We start from the raw sequence: 27,462 nt of genomic DNA, 5'->3' as shown, positions 1-27,462 counted from the left end.
TGCCGTAAAATATTATATATATATATATATATATATATATATATATATATATATATATATATAAAACAAATGCAAATGTAACATACTTTGATATCAGCTTGAGAAATCGTGACATTAAAGTTTAAAATAAATTAAAAGGGTGAACGTTTGAGATTTTAGCATGTTAGTTTCTCGGTAGACAGATGTCAAACTACTGCACATGGACTGCAACTAACAAAACGAAAATAATGCATAACATTTTAAAATAATTCTACATAATAATTAACAAATAATTGCACCAACAAGACCTCTTCATCAAAATCTCAAGCAATAAAATAAACACCGCGCTTTATTTAACTCTCGCTCAGCTATGACGTCACCTGTATAAAAATGACGCTCGACGACCTGTCAGTTGTGCGAAGCTATATTAGTGAAATTTTGATATTATAATAAATTCCATGAATGAATGTCAGAAATTTAATATTAATCTTTTCAATGCGTGATCCTGTATCAGACGAGAGGTCAACGAAGCAGCGCACTAGGAAACTAGTTTGTACTAAAAAACTATCGCTCCATTACTAATATGCATACTTACAGTATAGTCAAAATGTAAGTTATAAATGTTTATGTTGTTAAAGTTTAAAGTATAATTATTTAATAAATTCGTGTAACTTTGACCAGATAGTTGTTAAAGCAACACATTGAAATTGTTGTGACATAGTCAACTTGATCTATTATGTTAGTTTGTTATAAATTATCAGGGGCGTTATTTCCACTGGGGACAGTCTGCCTGTGTCGACACTCTAAAAATAGATCACCCATCACCAAAAGATCTTTTTCAATTTCGTAGTTTTTACGTGGTCGTTGTTTGGTTAAGCCGTTTCCTTATAATGGACTTCTATGGGGAAGAAACCAGTATCTCATAACTTTTTTCGTTTAATAAGGTCTCGTTCTTTTAATAGCAGTTAGTGTTAATGACAAGACTTGACAGAAACGTGAGCTTCCCTGGTCGTTATAGTGCGTTAAATCAGTGGTGTAGTTTACGTGATACGCCGTATACCCACGTAAAGGGCGAGGATTCGCAACAACGTCGGTTTGTGTCGTAAAAATGGCTCACTTTTCAAATCGAAGTTACACCCTTGTTAATTATATTAATATTTGATAAATGTATACTTTAAAAAATTATTTCCAGATATTAAAGACTGATTTCCATTCATATACCCCAAAGCCAAAAATGTAAATCACTTTGAAACATCCATCCAACAGAAAACAGAAAATGTTTTCATCATTTTTATATCGATATATTCATACATATATTACACATTCAAACAATAATTGTGCAAAAACCATCCCTACCATGAAATATGATCTGGATTACTGTATGTGTCTCTGGCAGCATGGCTGGAGGCATAAAGGCATTATTTCAAACCGTCTTACAAAATAAAATACTAACAAAAGGACAATAGATTCTGATGCATAGCATCGATTAATAATAACATTACATAAAATAATGTGTCAAAGTGGTAAACGCAGAGAATGTTAAGTCATGTAAGAATAGGTTTTACATGCATAAAAAAACTGAGGTTTTTTTCTTGACAATGGAACCCTTGCGGGGTCCCTGTTTAGTGCCGATACAGTCCTTCATGAATGCTCCATAGTCAGGTCCTTTATAATAACTACACAAAACAGAAAACACGGCCACCCCTGCCCACACAAACAAAACTTCCTAGTCATAAAACTCCTCTCCACATTAACAGTTCCTGACACCACCACAACACTCACAACAGATGTTAGCTCAAGTACGTATTTGCATATAGTACAAAACCACCAAAAACCACCAGATACAACCAATTACAGAACTCATCATGGTTACTAAACATGAAGGGTTACCTTTCAAACTAACAACCTATACGAGAGAGGATTATTAGCCTCAAAATGCATTCATAGCATTCATCTTTGAAGGCGAACATGGCAGACGTAAACGGTATCCTCTCATTTAAGGCTGGTTGCGCCATGCTATCGATCAGATTTCTCTGTTCTGTAGCTCCAAAAACATTGACATTCTCTTGCTTTATTAGAGTTGAAATATCTTTCTCTAAACTGCACCTTAGATGTGGCTTGCATGGAGAGATTTTTACACAAACCTCCTTCGAAAGGCTACAACAACCTATCCGAGCAAGGCACTGTTGTTTCCAAAGGGGCACACCATCTCAATAGCACAGGCCTTTAGCTCTGACTATATATTTTAAACCCAAAGTATCTGGGTTCTTCCTCTGTCGGCCTCGCCCCACAACCTCGGCCCGGGAGCACCATGTGACTTTGAAATCAGGGGTCGGGTAGGTCGGAGGTGTCGACAGTCACCTTGATGTAGATGGTGTCATCTTTGATATAAGTTCCGTTCTCCAGGACAGTCTGAGCCACGAAGAGCGGACAGCCCGAGGCAATGTTCATTTCGCCTGTGGGCCGTCGAAAGCTACTGCTGTTAGGGTCCGGCTTAAATGCGTCACCTAAATGTTTTCTCGCCGGCCCCTGGTCCATCAGCATCAACGTCACTTTCTGTTTGAACGGCCACGGCAGCAAGGGATCGTATTCCCCGCGCATGACCACAAAGAAAAGGGAGAGATGCGTGCCTTTACCCATTCCGTCCCCATTCAGATAGACACGGGCACACATCTTATACCCAAAGTATCCTGTATAAAAGGGCTGGCTGTACAGCGAGAGAGTTTTGGAGGCCACGGCTTCCTGTTTCCGCCTCTTGTAGTCACGGATCTTCCAGATGAGTGTACCGTTGAAGCTGGCTGTCTCTAGAACCTGCAGCTTCAGGTCCATCTCTGCCAGGCGGATGTCATGAACGCTTAACATGTCGTCGTGGCGTGTCAGTCGCTGCTCGAAAGAGCCTAGTGACAGTATTGAAAAGCATCAACAAGAAGAATTAGATCATCACCAGACATTTACGTGTTTACAAACACGTCAATATATATACAAACTACCAGTGTTAGCTAAACAAAAACCTGTAGATCAATAAAAAAACGTGCTTTAAGAAAACTGTTTATCTTAAGTTATGAATAGTAACTTTATGGTAGCTGGTCTACAATGTTACAGTACAGTATTAACAAATATTTAGGGCTGTCAAACTATTATTCGTGATTAATCGCATCCAGAATAAACGTTTGTGTTTCATGATATATGTCTGTGAACTGTGTATAAATAGCAATGTAATATGCATTCACATTAAATATATACAATTTTATATAAAATAAATACATTAAAATATTGGCGTGTTTATGTGTTTATAAATACCAAAATGTATATGCACAGTACACAGACATATATTACATAAACACAAACTTTTATTCTGGATGCGGTTCATGGCGACAAATAGTTTCACAATACTACAAATATTGGTTTAAAGATTTAATATTTATAAATATTGGCCTACCCAGTGCTGGACCAGAACTGGATCCAACCCGACCCGAGTCCAGAGAAGAAACCATGGCACGCATGCTTTCAACAGACCCTCTCAAAGCCTCAACCTCCTCCCTCAAAGCTCGCAGTGGACGAAGCTCTCTCAGCTCCATTTCAACCTCGAGCAGTTTCTCTGAGTGAGTGCTCATCAACAACTACACACAAACATAAAACACCACATCTTAATTGGTCAAATATGATGTACTGTATTACAGCATGAAACAGACAAAATATAACTCTTGTCCACAAAGAAATGGAAATCTTCCACTTAGTCTTGAATATCAGTGCTCTGTCACTCCTAAACAGAACTTATACTATAACTATTTTGTGCGCAAATATAAATGTTTCTTCATTGTGAATGTTATCATTCTCAAATCTTATCTCTCAAAAAAAAAGTGTTCAAATAGTAAATGCATTTGAAACAGCATACAACAGTATACAATCAAAGCCTGATATTAGTCGGAGATAAAGGTCTGACATTAATAAAATGGAAACGTTTATGTCCCATAGAAAAAAACATTGAACATACTTCAATGGAATCAAGACAATTACACCATGTCTACAATTGAGTTACCACAGACACAAATCTTTCATTAGTTTTTTATATTGATTCATTTAAAAAAATCAGAATAATACAAATCCTATTTATTGAAGATTCTTACCTGAATGCTGGTTATCTTCTGCTCCAGCTGTCTGTTCTTCTCCCTCATTTCCTCATGCTGTGTCTCTACCTCCGCCAGGCGACTGCTGAGACTGGGCAGAACTTTATAGCGCTCCATCAGCTCGCTCTTAATGTCCTCTACCTACATCCACATACGCAGATGAATCAATACATGTTACATATAAAGGTATAAACAGAAATAGCGAATACATTTTTACAAAGAAAATAATTGATGTTATTAAAAGAAATAAAACTCGTTGTTTGTGTAAATATATAAATATTGAAGTAAAGTCTGTGAGGTGCAGTCTAGGTTTGACCTTGGCTTCCAGTGTGGTGTTTCTGACCGTCATCATTCTGAGGTGCTCAGATGCAAAACTGGACTCATGTTCTCTCATCTCCTGATTCAGCCCCTTTAAAAGAATCAGACACATACTAAAGAAATCAGGATAACATTTTACAATATGGTTTAATTTCTTATAAATGATAACTATGTCTATATGGTTCAAGTTCATTTCTACAAATGCATGTGGTAGGAACTAACATAAAAAAACGCAGTGAAAATGTGTTAAATTTTTGTCTGCCATAAACAATGTTGAATAATGTCAAAAAAAGTTAAGTTTAAAATAATTTAGAATGGTAATATGTAATGGAAACTAAAATATGACATCACTATTACCATATAATAATTATTTTTGTGCAATTTGTAAATGGGTCCCACCATGACTACACTGGAAACATAAAGGAAGCAATTTGCTTCAACGTTGTTTTTAAAATAAAACCCAAATAATGTTCAAATGCCCTTCAAATCAAAACGATTTTAAATCACTAAGGTTTAAAGTCACCTTGTAAGTGCATCCATAGCGAATAAAAGAGCAGGTCACTTGCGCCTTTGGGCAGTCGTTCTGATGGTTGGACAGCTATTGAAAACAATCAGTTCATCTCATAAATTATCACAAAGAATCTCCCTTTAACCTTAATATATGAAATAATATTTCATGCTTTTAAAACAAAACACAAGTTAGGAATACAAAAGCCTACCTCGCTTCTCAAAATGGATGGAAAGGAGCAGTGGTTCGGACATGATACAGGAAAAGCTGGACAAACGGTTTCCTTGTGTTTCTGTAAAGAGAGATTGATATTATATTAAAATACGCAGAAAGACAAATTACTTCATAGTTCAAAACAATCATGGTTAAAAGATGCTTAGCGATACTGACGGGTCCAACTTGGCGAAGCATTCTTAAAGTGAAAACATACATAAATCATTCTCTGAATGACAGTCAACATTACGGGAGATTCCCCTAAGTTCCCTGTACAAATGTGAAACCAAAGGTCACGGGACAATGGTGACAGCGTATGAGGGGATTACTTCTTATAGAGGAACTGAGATGTCCACTAATTCCAGGCAAGGAAAATAGACATACTGAGTTCTAAGTACTTTCCATTCAATTTCAGGTCCCTTTTATGGGAAGCGGGGGGTTTTTGGGTGAGCGTGTTACCTGTAACTCAGTGAGGGCCATCTTGTGATTGCAGAATTCACAGGTGATCTCTCTGTGTTTGCATTTACGGCTGAGGTGCTCGGACATGTCTTTCCTCATCATCTTCTCCTTGCATTTTCCCAAGGGGCACGGCACCTCGAAGTACGGACAAACTTCCAAGTGATCCTGTTTTTAAGAAAAAACGAATGAAAATCCTGGTTTGATGTCTGATTTTAACTAAAGGATTACTGTACTTAAGCATTTGAGCCAGTAAAAAAACTTTACACATTCACATTCTAGATAAAGTTTTGTAAATAATAAAAATAATCTACGCTCCTCTTCCTCGGAGGCATTACAGACGACTCTGACGGCTTTCATTTGGCTGTAAATATGATATGTAGACTATTGTGGCTAAGAATCATATGACTTACCATGACCCGCTGTAAACTCATCTGTTCTTTACATCCATTCTTCTCACTTCGGCAGTAGACCTTTAGAGCCATAATTTCCCTATTACAGCAAACATCCCGGAATATCTGAAGAAGAAACCAAAAACAGCCATTACAGGGTTTGTAGAACCGAGATGTGTTGTGCTGCCTGTTATTTAGCCCACAGTCCTTTCACTTAGAGCTGTTGAAGTCAGAATTAAGATTACACTGAGTGGGTGTGGTCATGCATGTTTGGCTTCACTTTCTCACCTTATCTTCAAAGAGTGATTCAAGATCAGCTGGACACACTGGGTTAGGCTTACTGTAAAAGAAAGTCAGACAGAACTGTTAATGAATTGCATTACGAAATAAGATTATAATTGCCATTTAAAGCATCTAGTTCATAACATGTTTAGGGTCACCTACTCATTTTGTATTTATATTTTTCAAAATGATTGTCAAATGAAAACTATAGCAACTGACTTCCGTGTTATACTTACGATGCATTTCGAATGAGAAAAATAGGGGGTGTCGTGGAATTTTCTTATTCCTTAAACTAGGTGAGTCAGCCCAGACGGACGCAACGCACAGAGAGGCATGAGGTACTTTGCAAAGTATTTTATTGTCGTTCAATCTGCATCACAAACAATGAACTGTTGCAGAGAGAAGGACCTCTTCTTCCCTGCTCACAAGCATTATGAAGTATTCCAACGTGACATCCCCTCCCTTTGCCCCACAGCAAGAATCCCGAGCTGCCCGAGCAATAGTGCCCCACAACAGTTTGCTGTCCTACATCCTTAAAAATATCTTCTTTTGTGTTCAAGTATTTTGATCTACTACAGTAGATAATAGTGGCCAAGAACTGTTTGGTTATAAGCATTCTTCCAAATATCTCAAGGGAACTCAGTGTATAGAGAGATGTATGGCTTAATACGTTGAAATAGCCTTACACTACTAGCATTTGTCTTTAGAAACACAAATTTGTTTTTATTCTTCACCAAAAACCCTAAATGCAATACTCATTTTACCCTAAGGAGGCCACCATGTTCTTTTTCAATGACATGAAACAGAACGCACAGGCAGCCAAACTGAACACAGACACACTAATCAGTTCTTCAGTAAATATAAGGTGCTTTAGGATCAAATATATATATATATATATATATATATATATATACAATGCTCAAATAATAAAGAAAGAAAGAAAATAAAGATGCTATTTTGTGTATCTTCATTTTAATATTGTTGGTCAATAATGTTAATAACCAAAATAATTTCAAATGTATCATATACACAATGTTTTTAGCCTTTATAAAATGCATTTTATCCAGATTTTGACTTTTTGATGTTGATTTATCAGTATCCTAACGTTATTGTCTTCTCTCTCTTTGTGTCGTTGGCTGACGGTGGCTAATATTCACATGTGTTCGAATATAGAATAAATAACCAAACTGCAAGCATCTTATCATTGTGTTTATCAGTATATTCTCATAATGTATAAAGTATATGATTATGGTGGATGCTCTGATGTCTTAAAGGCAGTAGTGTAAAGCTATGATTTAATGCATGTTTACCTTGAACAGACATTTTCTGAAACTGAACGCATTCTTCTTTCATGCCAGGCAGGCTGGCTTGTGTTACAAGGACATACCGCCATCTACGGTCTCGGTGTATTTATTTTACGGTTGTATATGGAAAACGTGTTTGTTTAGGTTGCACCATTTGACGTCACGGATTTTGACGCAAAAAAATGGCGGTCTCAGAGTAATTTTGTTTCTAAGTTTATGAATCCTGTGATAGTTACACTGTTTTTTTTATTTCACATTTAGTCGATGCCATTGTTAATATATAAAACCATACATCTCTCTAAACCCAAGGTTGCTTTTAATAATTCATTTGAGCAAGCAAGTTTCCTTTTCAAATGAAATGGCTAGTTTGCCCCATGTTTTTCTCATTCGAAATTCATCTTAAATATAATACAGAAGTCAGTCGCTACTTTTGGGTCCCACCCAAAACATAATTTTTTTATATTTGTCACAACATAATTGCTATAGTTTTCATTTGACTATCATTCTTAAACATGGTGTAAATATAAATAAAATGTACAAGTTATCTACAGTTACCATCACAAGGTGAGTAAATGATGACAGAATTATAGATTTTTTTAGTGAACTATCCCTTTGACAACAAAACTAGAAATCTGCAAAGTAAACAGGTTTTGACTTTATGTGAACTTTAAACAGCAAGAAATTTGATGTATTCTGGGCTCCTATTGTATGCATTTTCTTCTTTATTTGGTTCAAATCATCAAATTAAAGGAAAAGTTCAGCTCAAAATCAAGATTGTGTTATTTTTTACACACCCACATACGTTCAACGTGTTTTTAGACCTCCCGGCATCTTCGGAACACAAATAAAGATATTTAGGGGACATCCGAAAGATTTCCAGGCCTCCTCATAGACATCTTGTACTAAAGACATTGTTAAGTTGGTCCGCTCACCGTGGCACAACTAAAACATTTTGAAACGACGAGAACACTTTATGCGACGCATGCTCTTTCGGTTCGAGAATTAAAGACGTTATTTTGGTTTGTTTTTTGCACAAAGTATTCTCATCGCTCAATACAATTCTGTATTCTCAAATGTCACCCTAAATACGCTGGGATGTCTTGAAACATGTTGAACGTCATGTGGGTGAGTAAAAAATAACTCAATTTAGATTTTGAGGAGAACTGTTCCTTTAAAAACATTTTAAATTAATTTATTATTAGAATTTATTGACAATTTTATGTTGGCACAGTAATATATTTCTCCACGTAACTAATACAAAAATTCAGGCGTATGCCTTCAGATAAAAAGGTTTAAGATAACGGGAGCCATTTCAGTCAAGTAACCCTAAACTTTTAATCGATATTGTAAATAAATCTTCTCATCTTATCATGGTTTCCTTACAAAAAATTTCTAAAGTACACAAACTCATATAGAAGAACTCCGGCCCACCTGAGCAGCTCTACAATGCAGGTCTCGCAGAAGCGATGTCCGCATTCAGTTTGCCGAGGGCTGCACAGCACTAGCCTGCAGGACTCGCAGCAGTACTTTGGCTCTGGAGGTGTGACAAAGTGGTCCCTAAAGCCGCCTTGATTGGGATAGAAGCCTGGGTCGGATCTAGACCGCGGGGCCATGGAGGGCATGCCGAGAGATGGAGGACGCTGCTGCAGTGCGATCTGCTGTTCCACATTACGCCCTGCGGACATGACCTGGAGAAACAAACAAACTCCCGTTATCGACAAGAAATAAATCGCACAACACAAAACCGAGACGTTGAGGTTTTATAGAAAACACCCGCGACAAATTGCAAAAATGCTAAACAAGGCTCTACCACGCATTTTTAACAAGCGACTGATGATCTTTGACATACACAAGCATTAAACTGGAATAACACACAGCATTTTTCTCCTTGTCCAGACTGAAGCTGTAATGAATTCTGTGTTGTCTGGAAACAGAATTGAACTAATATGAAATGGGTTGTTGTCTGATTGGGTCCAGACTCACTTGGCAGAAACAAATTAGAGTAACAGACTTGCTTTCATTTTTTTCCAGAATACAATACAGGCAAAGGAGGGGTATAATGGATTTAAAGTTTGACGATCCATAGATTTATGGTACAGCTCAGAAAAATCTATAATATCATAGGTAATATCGGGGGCCTCAAAACAAAATAATCGGGACGATTTCTCCCGTCCCTTTCTGAAGATCCAGCTCTACAGAAGGTATTCTTATCAGATTTTCCTGCGGTGTGATGAAGGTCTGCACAATTGATCGCATTTTAATCGTGATAACGATTTATGGATCCCAAAATTAATTGAGCATTATTAGAGATGTACGATAAATGATCGGCCATATCGTTATCGCCCAACTTTTACAGATAACAAATTTACATTTATCTACTCATAGTAAAATTAAATCTACGCTGATATATTATTGCCGATAAATCCTTTCCTCTGGTTAATTTTCGTCTTCAGCTGCACGCTGCTCGCAGTTAAAATATAGTACAGTACTGTCTTTCTGTCGTGATCATTCGCTTACTGCTGTTAGCAAAACATTGTGAATGTATAGATATAGTGTTAATGAATGTGTAAATTATTGGGAAAAAGCATATTGCTTGAATCAGACTGCTGTCTGAATACTTTCTGTATTGCGAACTGTTAGACATGTGGCTATTAAGAATATATTTCTGGGGTGCTCTGGAAGAAAACTTGTTATATCGGTTATCGACTTCCAATGTTAAAGAATTATCGTTATCAGACAGAATTTATAAATCGGTAAATCCCTAAGCATAATCGTTGTGATGTTAATGTTTTAAAATCCCAATAAGGCCAGAAAATCAAGCTTGTATCTTTTACACTGCTACTTTTCATTTTTAAACAGCATTTCTAATATTTTACAACTTTTTTAAAAAAACCCAGAGACAAACATATAGGGTGACCAATAGCAATGATTTATTAAAAAGCAAGAAATCAAAAATGGAGTAGCAAAGTTTCATTCCGAAGGTCACAACATTTCTGTGGTGGAGTGTTTAGATGATTGATTGCGTGATTTGAAATACGGTGTTGAAGAAATTCAATGGCAGCAGATTAGAACATATTTATTGGCCGTAAAGTATAGGCCTAATAAACATGCTGAATTGACGCTAAAAACATAAGTTCTGCACTGACAAAATAATCAGGTTTATTAATCGTGATTAATTTGAGCAAAATAATGTCATTTTAATTTTACCCATGATCCTGCAACCCTAGCCTTATCGGAAAGGCCATCGGAGCTGCCCGGATCGCGAATCATAAATATTCCAATATTTACGATCAGAAATCCTAATGTGTGGGGGAAACCCCGAGGACAAACGCACAAGAAATCTGTTGATTGTCACATGAAACGAAACAATACCCAAGAAAGCGAGCTGGTCGAAGCGTAACAAGCATCAAACACTCTCATCGCAATGAATTCTTTTGATTTAAAAATTCAGGTTATGGGCAAGGGACAGACACATGGATCCGCTCTATCATAATAGTGGTAGGAATCCGAGTGTGCTAATGCTTTAAGTAGAACAAAAACAAAATGGACTAAATATTATTTTTTTATGCATAAATATTATTTTTATTACGGTCAAATTAAATCTAGTGCAGTGGCACTTTAAATGCTTCAGAAAAAGCTGCTTAACCAGTTTCTCGAAGATAAATATTATTTGTTAAATCACAAAAAAGGCCATATGTACACATTTGTTTATATTGAACACATATAACAAACAGTGAAATAACTTCGATTTAGATTAAACTAATTCTGAATTAGAGAGGTTTTGCGAGATTTCCTGTGTTCACAGTCGGGACTCTGTTTGTGGTATGTTGTCTTCATCACATCACGACGCACCATACATTATAGGAGCAAAACGATTAAATTAAGGATTTTTTTGTACTCAAATCTGTGGTCTCTCACAGTTTGAAACTCTTACAAGATTTAAAAAAATCCTTTGGTGAGGCCCAGCCTTAAGATTATGTAAAAAGTTTTTATAGGTATAAAAAGTTAGTTTTTTACATCACTGTATAATTCTCGCACTTTATCTGTGATAAAGAATTTACAGAATGTGTCAAATATACATTAGGAGTGAAACATCTGGCTGGTACTATATGTGTTCAATATATAGTCAGACACACTTTTGTTTCAAAAAAGCACTACAAGATCAGCTTAATAAAACTTCCACTATAACACTATATGTAAATTCAATTTAATTTGTGGTAATAATTATTCATCATTATTGCATAAATTACTTCATAATGTATAACGGTCTATGTGAAAATACCTGACAATGACAAAAAATGTTATCCATTCATCTAAATTGTGGTTAGAAGTGTGACATTGGACAAATTAAACTCCCAAGTTCATCTGACATCACAACGTCTCAATTTCTGTCACATCTCAAGTCGATCTTAGACAGTACAAGTTAGTCATCCTTTCTTACATTTTCCAATGCTAATGTCTAGCACAAAGGCGACACTTTAACATTGTGCTTACATTGCCACATCAACAGCTCCTGACCGGCAGCTCTCAGACTGGGAAATCCCTTCATAACAGGCATAGCTCTCGAGCTCTAATAATATCTCCCCTACGAGCCAGCAACACGCTAACCGCGCATGCAGGAAGGTCCCGGATCTGCTGCTGCTACAATTCTTTAAAGAAGAAGATTCCACAGATATCCCACAGCAGTGACTGGTGCCCACCGCAGATATTCTGACACATAGGCATACTCCGATAACAGCCTTTTATGGAACAGTTTTATGATGTTTAGTAAACGTCGAAAAGCAATGTTGGTAACATTTTACCATAAGGTTGTATTTCAAGAGTTTGGTTCCAACATGGAACCGATGTACATGTATGTACAATGTACCATAAACATGTCTTACGATACTATGCCTTATGAAATATCAAGATACCAAGTAGTATTACGGTTCTATGTCATGTTCAGAATTAACATATACAAAATAGACCATACCTAAATGAAACATGTTGTATTTACTGAACTGTATGACACGGCACACTACAATATTTGTAGTATTAACTCTAGTAATCGGGTAAGTTTAAGTAAATGCTGTAGTATACTATAATATTTACTACTCTAGTAATTTTTTTTCAATTTTGTTCATGTCAATACAATTGATCATGTATTAAAATGTTTGTGCATTAACTAATGTTAACAGTAACAACATTTGATTTTAAAAAATGTATTCGTTACCGCCGAAATTAGCATGAACTAACATTAATAAAAAGATATAGAAGTATTGTTCATTGCCAGTTCGTATTAAACTAACTAAACGAACTAACGAACTTGTAACTGAATGTAACCTTAAACGAATGTAACCTTATTGTAAAGTGTTCAAAGTACTGTAGAAAAGTCAAAACAATCTGAAACTTTAGCGTGCATCACATCCTACCGAGAGTGTGTTAAGGACTGACGTTTTCTTACTTAAAGCAAATGAGAATTGTGAATTGGACAAAAAACTGCAGGAGAGACATAGGCCTAGGTATCAGAAGACCATAATATAGGGTCATAAGGGTGGGTCACCCAAAAAACCTTTCAAGTTTCTCCAGAAAATACAGTAAAACATTGTAATGTATTGTAAAATCAGTTAGGTTGCCCAGATAAATGGCTATTGGAATGGAGATGACAACCATGTTTGAAGACGCATGTGGGATGCGTTCACAGTCACACCCATCCAATTATTCTCACACACTCAGCAAGAAAAGCTAAATCCCATCTGACATATAAAAGATGTTAAAGCCTTACCGAGGGGTGTTTCACAAACACTCCGTGGCTTCAAACGCCTTGAATAAAATTAAAATGACAATAACTCTCAACTCTAACTCCAGAAACTCTAACGCGAAAAACTCCAGAGTCGCTTGTGGTAGCACAAGCAAATTAAATAATCCAAATAATGACCAATTTCTTAAAAAGAATTTGGAGCGTGTCCCAGAAAACCACCTACAACTCAAACCGCCCCTGAAAAAACACGCTCGATCCAAAAACTGTGGGAAACAAAAACAACTTCACAAATATACAAAAGACAAATTCCTTTGCAAACGCGCATAAATACATATCTAATCTAGGAACTGGTTGCTGACCAGTATGTGCAGTTCTCGAGGGATTTCCAGGAATATTTAAGGGGCTTTTCCATTTGCTGCCTCATCCCTCTCGTCACTGCTGACAATACACATACACACCCACAGTCACACACACGCTCGCACATAAACACCCATTATGGAAAAACAAGTCGGTAGGCAGCTGCTAGTAAACTATTGTGTATGCAAGGAATTATGTGGTGTTATCGAAATGTGAAAGAAATTTAGAGATAACATGTACGAACAGACGAAATTGCAGAAGATTGTGTTGGTTACACCTGACCAAAAATAATCAAAGTGTAACCTTTTTTGGGCTGACTACCACGATCGGGTTGGCTTTACTACAAAGACCATGGTCAAATTATGCTTGTGGCGAGAATGTAATAAATTTGTGGTTATAATGGTAAAACTACAAATAAAACCAAAAAAGTATAGTTAAATCATGGGAAGTTTGTAGAAAGGCAGGTATTGAAATTCTATCATTTGAAAGCTAGATAAAAGAAAAATACCTCATATCAGTCCACTTATTAAAACGTGAAAAAAAACCTACCACTCGCGCAAAAAAAATTATAAATCCAAACATAAAGCAAGCATGCATGTCATATAGAACATAATACCGAAGAAAGCTGCAGGTGAAAAGTGTAACACAATATGCTTCAGACTGCAAGTTTAGAGCTGAAGAGCGTGAAGGTAATACGTATTCTTTGACTGCAGGAGATCTCGTAGCAATAATGAAAGAGAAGTAAGAAAGGGAATAACACCTCACTATGGCCTGACCTTTTACTGGAGGAAGACATAAGTGACTGCTCTACAGCGGGTCACTTACAGGAATAAAACAACATCTCGACGCTGAAAGTGCGATGGGTAAAACGCATCGCCGAGGGGATGCTTCGAGAGAAACTGACAATACTTTTGGCGTTCTCTAACCCGCTTTCTGCTGTCAGATGGGTGTACAACCCTCCGGTCCAACATCAGAGAGAAAAAAAATCAAGCCCCCAGATGTGTATTCCCTGTAGCGTATCACGGCACTTAAGTGTGTTATTCTGAAAGTGAAAAACCGGATTCAAAGTCTCAGATCTTAGCAGAGCAGCACATGTTGTACTAGTTTACATGTCCAGATTGCTTTTCTCCATACATTGTGTATTTATCAATGCATTTAAACTAAAGTAGGTCACCTTGACTATTGAACCTTATTCTCAGATCAAAAATAATCGTTTTAAATAAATAAAAATGGCAAGGCACTTTTTTTTTCAAGAACTGCATCCAACGGTGCAATACATCACTTGCCACCATGGTTTTTTCCATCAGTAGGCTACTGTACAGGCCTAAATCATGCAAGAATTTTGCAAGTTGGGTATTGCCCCGAGGCATAAGAACACATGAGATTATAGAGAAGACAAAAATTAAACGTCACCATGTAGAAAGGTTATACTGCCTTGAGAACCCAAAGCATTATTCTACAAAGCGATGACTGTAGCTTATAGTGGAATACAAAGATTTGTAAAATCAAGGAACACTATAAAAGCACAAGGTCAACGAAAAGAAGAAGGTGCACACGAAGACAAAGGTGAGAGCTACTTATGGTCTTCAACAATCTATGTTTGCTCGTCTTTCATGAGCACTTTTAACATGCTGATAGCATTGTATGCTCGCAACTTAAAGAACCAGAGCCTGTAAGGTCCACGTTTGTCCTGAAGACAGTTGAGAGAGCAGGTGAACATCTCAGATCACAGCAGGACAACCATTAGTACGGAGCAAGATGTGACTTTGTAGGTGAACGTGGCTCCAAGTGCTTCGGGTTCGTTTAATCTTACCGTTCACTGACACGAGCGACGCTTTACAGTTCACGCGGCTTTAAAACACAGCATTCACTTACATGAATCAATTGTTCAACGACGCCGTCCGATGATCCAACCCCGTTTCTCTGAAGAATATCACCAATGGAGCCACTCATATGACAGACTCATCGAGACAACAACGTCCAATTTTACGCGGCCACGGCTCCGTCCTCGCTTCTCAAACGGGCATCAACGGCCATATGGACGAATCGGTTCATTTCTTAGATCGGAATGTTTCAAAAACGACTCTGGTACGGTAAACGAAAAGGTCGAGGAGCCGCCACTGTGGCAGGGTGCTGTTGATATCGAGTCTAGTGACTGGAAAGCCCCCTTGGTCTGACTTCCTCAGGAAATCCCCGTCATGAAAAAAATTGTAGCTTGTAAATGGACGCCGTAGAGAAAGAACTGCTGCGCCGCGCGCGGCCTCTGGATGTCGCCAGAGATACAGATTGAATTTAACCGTAGAATCGCTTTCGCTTTAGCGGCAGCTCGAACACGTGTATCTGAGAGGTGACGGAGTACGAGCGCAGACGCACTTTATGCTCATGTTTACTGGCACCTGACATAACAAGTGAGAAGAGTGAATTGAATAATATTCAATGTGTGCCAGCACACCTATAGTACGGGTTCAGTTATCTGTAATGTGCAACTAAATGTGAGATCGTTTTCTTGGTATGTTATTTATTATTTCCTATTTTTTTCCGTCTACTGTTGTGACGTAATTTCATCGCGGTTAGGTAAAGTGACGCTGTAGTAAGGTTGACCCGTAAAAGCGTTTCTTGACATGTTTGTTCTCTTTCCATTCAATTTTATTGACAGTATGTGGCGCTTTTCACAATTTACATTTTTGCAAAGCAGATTAAAACACAACATAGGAAATGCAATACAATAATAGGGGGGAAATGAAAGAGAATATACGGCATTAAGGTAGATTGTATTATTGCGAGTTTTTCTCTTTGCAATGTACACTGATGTCAGTGGATTGTTATATACTATAAATGTTAAATTGTTATATACTTATAAACTATAAATGATTCAATCAAAGTATATTTAATTTAGGTATATTATTATTTTAAATATTGTTATCAGGACTGGGAGCTTAAAATTACAATATACCAGAACAATTTGCAACAATAATCGAATAATTTTTAATTTAGGTATATTATTATTTTAAATAATGTTTTCAGCAGCCTAAAATGTAAATATACCAGAGCAATTAGCAATAATACGGACGTACGGGAAGAATATGAAGTTGTTTATATTTATGGATTTAACTAAATCAGCAGTCTCCCAGTAAGTAACAGTGGTAAGGAACCAAAACAAAAAATAGATGTATGTCGTAGAAGAGTGGAGAAACAAAAACTTTGGAGAGGCCAGACTCAACCGGGAGAGCCAGTTCCCCTCTTGCATATTGAAATAGCACTGCTGCAACTTACGGAGAGAATAATTACTTTGATGTCCAGAAATCCGTGTGTACACATTTTATAAAAAAGTAAAGGCATAATAACATTTATATATATATATATATATATATATATATATATATATATGTGTATATATACCTTTAATACACAAGTACAGTACAGACAAAACATTTATTAATCTTGGTTAATGCTATTATTACAGTATTGTTTAACTCGTGCAAAAACTTTTTTTTAATTAATGGTATAAATAACATTTTAAACTGACATGTAATTAGATAAATAAATGCTGTCAATATGTTGTTCATTTTTAGTGTGAGTGAACAAAAGGACTTTTAAGGTAATTATAACCTTTTTGCATTGTCATGCAATAGTTACCTTCAAATTCCAGAAATTTCATTTAATTTGTATCATTATGTATTATTTTCAGTTCAAATCCAAGCTTCTCATCACAATTTATAATTTATTATTGATATAACTGATTAAATATAACAAAATCTGATAAATACAGGTTAAAAAGCAATGCATTTGACGGTATAAATCCCTTAAGTTTATTATGACTAATGTGACATAAACCGATTCAATATACTGTGAAGTCTATGGCGACATTAGACCACACCCACACATACAGACACAATTTCACCCCAACCCCCATGTTGTCAGCACACATAATAAGTTCAAAAGAAGTTCACACATGTATGATACCATTACAGTTATTAGAGGGAAAGAGGTTGGTCGGAAAAGATGTGCATGTATTTTAAATAACTTATTACATTTAAAATAAAGAAAAACTTACAAGCATGGAATAGCAGTAGAATTGTGTGCTCCCATATCCTGAAATTCTTAACTACATAATATGGCAATCCCTATAGTATAGACACCCCTATAAGGGTGAAACATTTGACCTTGGCACAGATATACTTATGTCCATGCATAGAAAACACACATTAAAATATTTTAAATTCAAGCAAAAACAAAAATATTTAAAACAACCATTTTCCATTCCGTTGCTACACTTTGTCATGTTCTTAGTTAACAGCCTCTGCCAAGAAACCTTGTGGGATAAAATATATTTCAACAAACCACGTACAAGGGTCCATGATTAAACATATATAATATGACCTAGTACTAATCCAATTCACACAATATAAGAGCCGCAAATCAACTTATTTACTGCAAAAAAATATTTAAAATGATATAAAAATTAGATTGCATTTCAAGTACACTCACTTTTCATTTTATGCATTTAAATACAATGCAGTTTTCAGAATTCATACCTCAACTTTTATGCAAATAAATAGCTTAACAATCCAGAGACCACCTAACTGCCCACACGCTCCCAACTCTACACTACTTGACAAAAAGTGTGACACAATAATACACTATAGTAACAAAAGGGTAACTGGAAAGAGATGCTTTACCAGGACCAAGTCCTATGTATATAGAAAGTAAAAAGATGATCAAGTGACATTGAGCAACACCATCAAATAAGATCCTTCAGAGTTTTTTACGACCCCAATTTACTGTCTAATGACGTTGGGATGGGTTTAAGTGGGCTTTACTTTCCCCCAGTGACAAAACGATTACCATTAGTGGAAAAGGGCTGAACATGATGCTGGACCACCAGACCGGTAGAGACCAGACAGGGACTCTCCTGTTGGCAGTGACCATAAACAAGGAAGACAGAAGTCCCAGTTTCTGCAGGGTAACTAGTAAGTGAAGTTTGCGCTCCCATGTGGTGGCACCCGTAAGAGTCCTGGATTCAGCAGGGTGGAGGGAGTTGATAAGGGGAGGAATGTCCATTATGAAGAGGCTACACTTGAAGCTTTTGAAGCTTAATGCCTCTTATGCAAAGCTGCAATATCAACCGAACGTAGCTCATTGAACGTTCATCTCTGCTGCTCGACAACTCAGGAGGCTGAAGGGTTCTGTGTTTCCATTGGTGTTGGTTCCTGAACCAAATAACGGGAAGAAATTATTCAAAGACAGGCTTTGTTTTTAGTTGGATGTTAGAATAAAAAATATTTTATTCTTAGTTTTAACTGACCTAAAAAGGTTTTTTTTCAACTCACTCACAGTATTAGATACTTCTTGATATTTATGTAATTTCTCTGAAAATGTATTAACGTTTTTTGACAGAAAAACCCTAATTTCAACCCAATAAAGTTGCCAAATACATTTAAAATAATAGTTCATATAAACATTATAACAATATTTATATCACTCAATATGTATTAATATGAAATCAAAAATTATTCAAGGAATGTTTCCAGACTGCCTTTCATAAAAAAGGAAAGATATTCTTTATCTACACCACTAAAACAATAGCTACTTGACATTCAATATATGGCCCAGCCCCTTTAACGAAATTGTTCTGATAGTTGACTTTTCACAGCTACTGACCTCCGTCTGATTTTCTACAGATCCTGGAGTTGTGCCCTCTTCAGAAGACACCTCCATCTTCTCTTCATCCAACCCCTTGCGTTCTTCTATGCCATGCTCGGCCTCCCACTCCTGCAGCACCTCATCCAGGTTGAAACGTCGACGGTAATTCACAAAAAAGTTTTTCACCTGAACCACAGACTTGTTACCGATAACATCGGAAATGGCTTGGAAATCCCGCCCATACTTCCTTATTGCTGAGAAAGACAATAGAAGATTATACAGATTGAGACTCAAATATTGAATTTTCATAACCTCAAGTAATGAAAAGTACATTTTGTTTACCTTGTACCGCAAGCAGCTGCTCTTCTGTTGTCCAGCGGGTATTAAATTTCTGATTAAGCTGTAGGGGGTAAAAAACACATATGCACTTGTAAATGATCATTCATTAATTAAAAAATAAATAAGACGACCATCTATATTAAAAGGTGTTTGGTGGTGAGAAATACTGATTATGTGAATATTTTTACCTCAGAGGGCTTGAATTCATCCACACCTGTGTCCAGTTTATCTCTGAGGGCACTATTGTGCTGTTTAACGGTCTGAATCTACAAAAACATGTTAGGGTTAAGTACGTCTAAACTACATTGCTTTTTGACAGATTGACATCCACCCAAAGTCTCATGTCTAACTGAGACAAAATTAACATTAAGCTTACACAGTGTCTACAACGGACGTGACAGGCACGACGCATCTAGTGTGGACAAAATGTGAAATTATAATGGATTCTAATGCGTTTCTATTGTCTTTTGTCGTGTCGCACCTGTCTTGCCCTGTGTAGACACAGTGTTAGAAGTATCGAATCGATTACCTGTCGTTTTATGGCGATGAGCTCCATATCGATCTGTCTCAGAACGCTAACTGCAGCAGAGCCACTGCTGGACATTGCCGTCACATCGCTGGAGTTTAAGTGCATGCCTTTGGGAGGTTTCTTTTTTGCCCTGTGTAGGTTTCTGCCAGCTGGTCCTTGTGTCTCCTTCTTTACATGCATTGGTTTTTCTGCAGGGTTTGCTGGCTGAAACAGTGGAAACATACAGATAGTAAACCTTGGAGTGGCTTCAGTTTTATTCACCTATCACAAGCGGTCCAGTTTATTGAGACACTAAATGCATTGATGATCTCACTTTAAAGAGCCAATGCACAATGCATAGTGGAACAAAGTCTACTAAAATACACTACATCCCAATAGTTACGTTAGCGCTGAAAACTTTCCAACAAGGATAATTATACGATGGAAATGTCATTCATTTCATTTTGATTGAAATGACTGTTTTGACCGTTACCTCAAACACATGAGCATGCCTCGAAAATAACTTCTGATGTATGTGAAAAATGTAAATAAACAATTTGGTAAAAAGGATGTAAAAGTTTAAGTCGTACAAGTAATGTGTCATTGAAGTTTATGCCGAGTAACGGTTCTTCTACTGGTAACCCAAAATAAAACTAGCTAGACATACTTTTGTGTGTCTGCGTGCGCGTTTGTGTGTGTTGGTGCGTGCTGTGTGGAGTGTTTTGTGTGTGGGTGTGTTTGAATTTGTGTGTCTGTGTCCGTCTTCTTTTTTCCTCACCTTTTTTGTTTTTACCTGTATAACCTTGTATGTTTTGCTTATAGTCAATATGTTAATTGTACAGCAGCTTTGTAACAATGAAAATTGTTAAAAGCGCAACATAAATAAAGTTGACTTGACTTTTAACTTTTGGCTAATGTAATTTACTTTTTTTTTTGCTTGTTGTCAGAAACAATCTACAGGGACTCTATTATTTGCAGATGTGTACCAGAAGTTAAGTTCAGGCAACAAACGCGTGCATGCCTAGTAACATTTGTTTATGTTGGTGCTTTGAAACCATCTACAGTAGACATAAAGACAGAAAACGTGCAAGTGATCAATGATGTGGGCAAGCACAATTTACACACAAGTAAATCATTTTTACATGAACAATACAACAAACTGAAAAATATTTATTGTACCTTTTGCGGAATTGCTGGTTTTGGTTCTTGTTTCTCAAGTCCAGATGTTCCCTAGAAAAAGAAAACATGATTGATAACTGGAGATGGACACCATATATTTAAAAGTAACAAAAAGAAAACAAATCAGTTTCACATTTTTACACAAATGGCTCATCTTTCATCGAGATGTGTAAAATTAAAACTGGCACTCTGCTGTTAAAAAATGTAGGTAATAAGGCATTTACTAAACTAAACAAAACAAAACATGTCAGATCATATTACCTCTTTCTTTTCTTCTTTATTTGGCTCACATTCAGCATTGCCTGGAGAAATGCAGCGATTTCCTTCTGCCTCTTCATCACTAGAAGAATTTTTTTTAAAAGACACTTAATATTTAACTTGTATTCTAAAAATACATCACAACTCATCTTTGATCAACATTTTAACGATACTAAAAATAATACAGTTAAAGACAGTTGTGACAAGAATCCGATGAATATATTCATGCCAAGCTAACCTTTCTTCTCTTTCTCTCTTCTGTTTCCGTGCGTGACGGTCCATCACACTGGTTTTGCTGCGTGTTTTCTTCCACGAGTAATAGAATCTAACCAGGCTTGCAATTGACTTGTCTGGAAGCTGGTATGAAAAAACAGATTGCAAATTAAATACATATGCAATAAAAACAACTGAAATACCATAAGCATCATTATTATTCATGATCAAAGCTGTCAGCGAATCATTTATAGCCCAGCCAGTGCATTTGGATTAAGACCTCATTTGAACTTCATATGCAACAGTGACTGTTCTTCAATACGCTAATGTTTGCAGCTGCTCATGATGTTATAATCGTGAATGTGGTTTTCGCTCTCTCTCACCATCTGCTGAATGCGATGAAACGTCTTTCCGTGAAAGCTGAAACCTTGTTCAAACAGCACCTTGTCCTCCACTGTCCACTCATCTGGAAAAGGGGTGAAGTTGGGAAGATCTGCCAAAGACTTTTCAATGTTGTGTTTGTGCCAAAACAGCATGCCTAATGCCTGTTAAACACAGAAAGCCTGATTGTAAGACCCATGTTTAGCAGAATCTAACCAAAACGTTAGATTGCCCCTACTGCACATGGGGCCAGATTTATTAAACAGGGTATTATTAAACAGGGTATTAGCATGAGAGCACAATTTCAAAAAAGCGCAGATGGTAGTATGGCTGTGACGGTGGCCGTGACAACTGCACCGACGCGGTGGTAAAGTGCCATGACGGTGGTGAACTGCCACTGTGACAAATATAAGTGGAATAAAAATGACAGTTGCGATAACGATTGCTATTTGTAGCCTTTCAGTTGTGGATGATATTTAAAAGATTTCACATTAACACAGAAATGATTGGCATACATTTTCGTTGGTGCGTTTGAGCACAGGCCTTCACGGCAAAACCCAGGTTATTCTGCAGGTTCTGCAATGGATCTTGTTGTGAAATTAACAGTTACATAAAATCAAAAATGACTATGACCCACTTGCATGGTGTCGGAGCACGCGCAGGATTTGCCACGGTTGCGGAGAGACATCTATTAATTTAGGCTCTGAGTACATCCCAACACGCATTTAGTGCAGCTGTACACATCTTCATCTTGAAAATGTTAACATGTTTATTTTCCATCATCAAGTAGGAAAAAGTTAAGTTTTTATGGCATTCTGAAGAGGAAAGCAGGTAGGTTTTAACAGTTTGTTCCTAATGGGATTGTTAAGGACTTTGAGAGTTAATACACGACTGACTGACGAGTTGTCAGTGCAACAAGAGCTTTATTATTTCATATTTAACATCTCATTACTTACTGAGGTTTATTTAAATGTTTTATATGCTGTAGTGTGCCGTTTCACTGATGGATTTGTGCATTAAACATGGAAAAAAAAAATTCATCATTTAATTCAGATATCATATTTCAAAAAGTATTTAAATAAGGTTTATGTGTCTATTCCACTTGTCATGTGGTTGCTACACGCAAACATATGAATACAAATATAATTTATATAAATAATATATTTCCCGACCACCGCGGTTAATTTGTCCATTACGACCGCAGTGGTTAAAAACTGCCACCATCACAGACCTAGATGAGAGTGGGAATTCTGCAGGTGATTTAATGAACAGGAGCACAATAAAAACACAGGCGCATATCTCATTAAGCAGCATAAATAAGCACATTAAACATTGGTACAAATACCAGTAAATTGACCAACACAGTAAATCGTGTTCGTTGAATTAAGGGATTCATTGAAATACTCTCTAACCATAAATGACTATCCACGCGAGCTGTTAGTAAATCTGGCCAATGCAATGTTAATATGAAAAGTTATGTTGTTTAACGCTGTGAAATGTTAATTACAGATATATGGTAATGCTGTGACAAATATTGCACCTTTTCCTGTACATGCATGCTGAAAATGATTGATATGATCTAGAACATTTCTTACACTTTTCCTTAACAGAACAACACAAACCGAATGATTGCCATTTCTGTCCTTTAAAGTCACAACAACACTTCAAACATGATAACTTTACCTGTTCCATATTGTACCCATGTTTTTCTTTGGCTATTGCAATGTACTCGTCCACTGTAACAAATAAACAAATCAATCTTCAAAACATTACTTTAATTTAGAACTGTAAAATATCTCAAGCAACAAATTACAAAATATTTTTTTCTATCATTTCCTCTGTCATTTTTGACCAGTGAGTTTAAGCTATTTCCAGTTTTTCGCAATGGGTACATTTATTTTATTATTTATTTGTTCTAGACATATTGGCTTAAATATTACTTTGTTCATTTTTTTTCAATCAGAATTGTTGTCCGTCAAAGATGTTAAAAAAACAAAATGTAAAATGTTCATATTAATAAATACAATTATGTAAACATAAGCTTAGTTAACTTATGGTCCATAATAGTAGAATAATTTAAACAAAATAAAGTATTGTAACACAAAAATGACACACATTTCCACAAACAGCGAACTGCTTTTAATTTACAAGAAATGGCAATATTTACTAATGAGTCTTAGTTAGTGCCGGTTTATTATTTAGACTGATACTCACATTTGGCATCTGGTATACTCTGGTTTGGAAACCACACCAACATTCCGAGATTCTCTCTCTCTTGGCTTGCCTTTGACACTTCTGATGAAAATTCAAAATACAGCGGCGCATTAAACAGGAGCACATGGATCCATTTGTGGTTCAAACTATTTGAAAACATGTTGATGCCAATAGACAACCAATAAAGCATCTTTCTAACTTATAGATCAAAATTTGAATGGAGAATTACATAATCACATGATGAAATTGGACAATTAGAATACACAAACACATTTCTAGTCTTATACCAGTTTTTTATAAAAGCCCTTCTCTTGACAAGATATACAGCCAGTGATTGACAGTGATCAGGTGCTCGTTTCATGCGTCAGTCAATGAACTACAAAGTTTTCTTCTTCTTTAATTTGTCATCTTTAGTCTAATTATCGCCATCAACCACACCAGAGTACATAATATTACACATGTAAGATACGAGAAAAACAACACAATTGTAATAATTCAGTGTCTAGTCTTCATACAGATTGAGTGAACAGAAACTATTTCAACAACGGACAGTGTTTGAGGCTATTACACCGTCCATCCTATGCTGTCAATGAAGCTTCCAACACTGAAAATTAACAAACCAGGATCATAATCGGGAACAACCGCCTGGTACTGCGGTCCAACACGCATCCCGCCCGCACCTTAAGAGTGACAAAGGACAAATATGAAGACCTAAACATGCGCATCAGAAGAGTATGAACTTGTAAAAAGGGACCGAGGCTACCACCATGACTTACCATGCTCGTCATCACTTGAGGAACCCGAACTTCCTTCCTCCCATGAATTGTTACTGTTCCCGTTTGAAGTCAAACTTTTGCCCGGGTTACTTACAGAGTTTCTGCCCCTTCTTTTACCCGATATCTCAGTGGTGCCCTTCTCTAACATTGCAGGCATCTCGACGACAAAACGCAAAGCGAGCTTGAAGGAACTTCGACTCGGAGGCTGCTCGCTATAGCTAAGCTAACTCGGCTCAACTGCTCTGATCTGAACAAATAACACCGTCCTGCAGTGACGCAAACTCCCCAAACTAACAATATAAGACTACGAAGACTCACGAAGGCACACCGAGCGCATACTAGTTTATCCTGCCGCGCTATTAAGTGAAGTTTGCCTATGGATGCATATAAAAGCACATAGGGCTGCAGAGCTAGCAGTGCGGTCGCTGTAGCGTTAGCTCTCTCTCTCTCTCGCTCTCTCTCTCTCTCTCTCTCTCGCTCTCTCTCTCGCTCTCTCTCTCTCTCTCTCTCGCTCTCTCTCTCTCTCTCCACCAAACGTCAGTTCCTCTTCAAGACATGAAGTTCTCTAGACAATGATAAATAACGAGGTTGTTTTTTAGACCATGTGCAAAATCCGTTTTGATGTAGAATAGATTATAACATCATCTGGAAGCCCCTCATAGAATTTGAAAAAAAAAACACATTACAATGTAATAATGAAACGTTTTTTTATTTATTTTGAAAAAGGACTAATCAAGTGGCCTATAAAATAGAATTTAAACAAATTAGGTTATTTATTAGGCCCTATATGTTTTTATATGCATGTGTAGGCTATTCAAGGTGTATGTTGGTTGTTGCGTATCGGCTGATCAGTTTCAAGATTTCAGAAACTACAAACATATTTTTGCAATACCACCAAATAGACCTTAAAATACAAAAAGGTACAAAATTCGTGTCATTTCAAACCTACATGACTTTCTTTCTTTTGCGAAATAGACTATATATTTTGAAGAACGTTGGTAACCGAACAGCGTCGGCACCCATTCACTTGTATAGGCTTGTATATGGACACAAAACCAATGCAAGTAAATGGGTGCAACATTCTTCAAAATATCTTCTTTGGTGTTTTGCAGAAGAAAGAAAGTCATACAGGTTTAAAATGAGAGGAGGGTGAGTAAATGATGACGGATAGTTTTCGGGTGAACCCTTTAATAGTACTACTAGTTTGTATACTGAGCTTTTGATACACTGATACATAGGCCTACATTGTTGTGAGAAATCAAAAGATAAGTCTGCTATTTCAGCCTCTTGAGTGTGACATTTTCCCTCAAAACATAAAATATATTCTTCCAGAGAATGTTTTTACCGCCATCTGGTTATATTTACCTAAACTCCTGTTGATATAGTATTCAGAAGAATATCCAAAATCATTAGCAAAACGACAACTGTTTTTGAGAGAAGATTTTTGCTAAGGATTTCAGTGTATTAAAATGCCCAATCCAAAAGCAATTACCCAAAAGTTAAAGGGATGGCTCTTCTTAGTTGATATTTTAAGTGCCCATGGATATGGACCGTTTTGACAATTCTAAAAGCGCCATTTATACCTGAAAAAAAGACCCTTGGGTTTTTAAACGACCAAATATTGATTATATTTCATTACATATATTTGTTGGTGAGGTTGACCTTTGCATATAATATCTCATTTAATACCACTTAAAAATAAGTAAAATAATAAATAAATCCATAAACCCAAACTACAAATACTGTGCACGACGAGCATTGATGTTTAGTGTCGTTTACATGTTCAAAAACAGTAACACGACACATTCGTTTTCTGATAAGGATGAAAAACATGCGACCATAAACCGCTAGATGGCAAACGTGACTGCTACAGTAATCCTTTGACATTGGCTTTGTTTGATGGTCACTAAACGCTTCATTCAAACATTCCTCTAGAAAACCCGGTCATATTGCGTAGGTTACTGTAGTATTTTACGAAAATTCCCGTATTTGGGTAAGCTTGACTTTTGCTCTCTTTCAGACTTAACAAACAACTAAGTCTGTTTTATAGACATTCAAGTTAAACAGTACAAACATGTTTGCAACCGCAAACAACCGCCTTTTTATATACTAGACAATAACTTTCACGAAAAACAGGTCTGGTGGATCTCGGTTTGTGCAATATTATGTAACGTGAGTCGTTCTGAATGTACTGAATGTGCGGGGTCACTGCCAAACAGACGCACACATGTCGCTCTACACTAATAAGGCAAAGTTGGAGGCACTTTGTACCCTT

At 36.7% G+C, this 27,462-nt stretch overlaps 2 protein-coding genes across 2 annotated transcripts; both read right to left on the bottom strand.

Annotated features, from left to right (window-relative positions):
• Window positions 1–1,101: 1,101 nt before the first annotated feature.
• On the bottom strand, window positions 1,102–15,940 carry traf3 (TNF receptor-associated factor 3). The gene is made up of 11 exons (XM_079459483.1): window positions 15,552–15,940; window positions 9,011–9,267; window positions 6,282–6,333; window positions 6,015–6,119; window positions 5,605–5,769; window positions 5,144–5,224; window positions 4,948–5,022; window positions 4,423–4,515; window positions 4,107–4,247; window positions 3,419–3,599; window positions 1,102–2,876 (listed from the first exon to the last, which is right to left on the bottom strand). The coding sequence occupies exons 1-11, from the start codon at window positions 15,627–15,629 to the stop codon at window positions 2,305–2,307; spliced, it is 1,800 nt and encodes a 599-aa protein (XP_079315609.1). The 5' UTR covers window positions 15,630–15,940; the 3' UTR covers window positions 1,102–2,304.
• A 1,401-nt stretch (window positions 15,941–17,341) lies between these two features.
• Window positions 17,342–25,716, bottom strand: rcor1 (REST corepressor 1). The gene is made up of 13 exons (XM_079459153.1): window positions 25,188–25,716; window positions 25,032–25,091; window positions 24,412–24,492; window positions 23,881–23,933; window positions 22,200–22,361; window positions 21,842–21,960; window positions 21,607–21,685; window positions 21,346–21,396; window positions 20,188–20,391; window positions 19,847–19,924; window positions 19,662–19,719; window positions 19,338–19,573; window positions 17,342–18,886 (listed from the first exon to the last, which is right to left on the bottom strand). The coding sequence occupies exons 1-13, from the start codon at window positions 25,342–25,344 to the stop codon at window positions 18,845–18,847; spliced, it is 1,380 nt and encodes a 459-aa protein (XP_079315279.1). The 5' UTR covers window positions 25,345–25,716; the 3' UTR covers window positions 17,342–18,844.
• Window positions 25,717–27,462: the final 1,746 nt, after the last annotated feature.

Source organism: Barbatula barbatula (genome assembly GCF_947034865.1).
Source record: "Barbatula barbatula genome assembly, chromosome: 6".
Classification (NCBI taxonomy): domain Eukaryota; kingdom Metazoa; phylum Chordata; class Actinopteri; order Cypriniformes; family Nemacheilidae; genus Barbatula; species Barbatula barbatula.
This window is presented reverse-complemented; position numbering and strand designations above follow the sequence as displayed.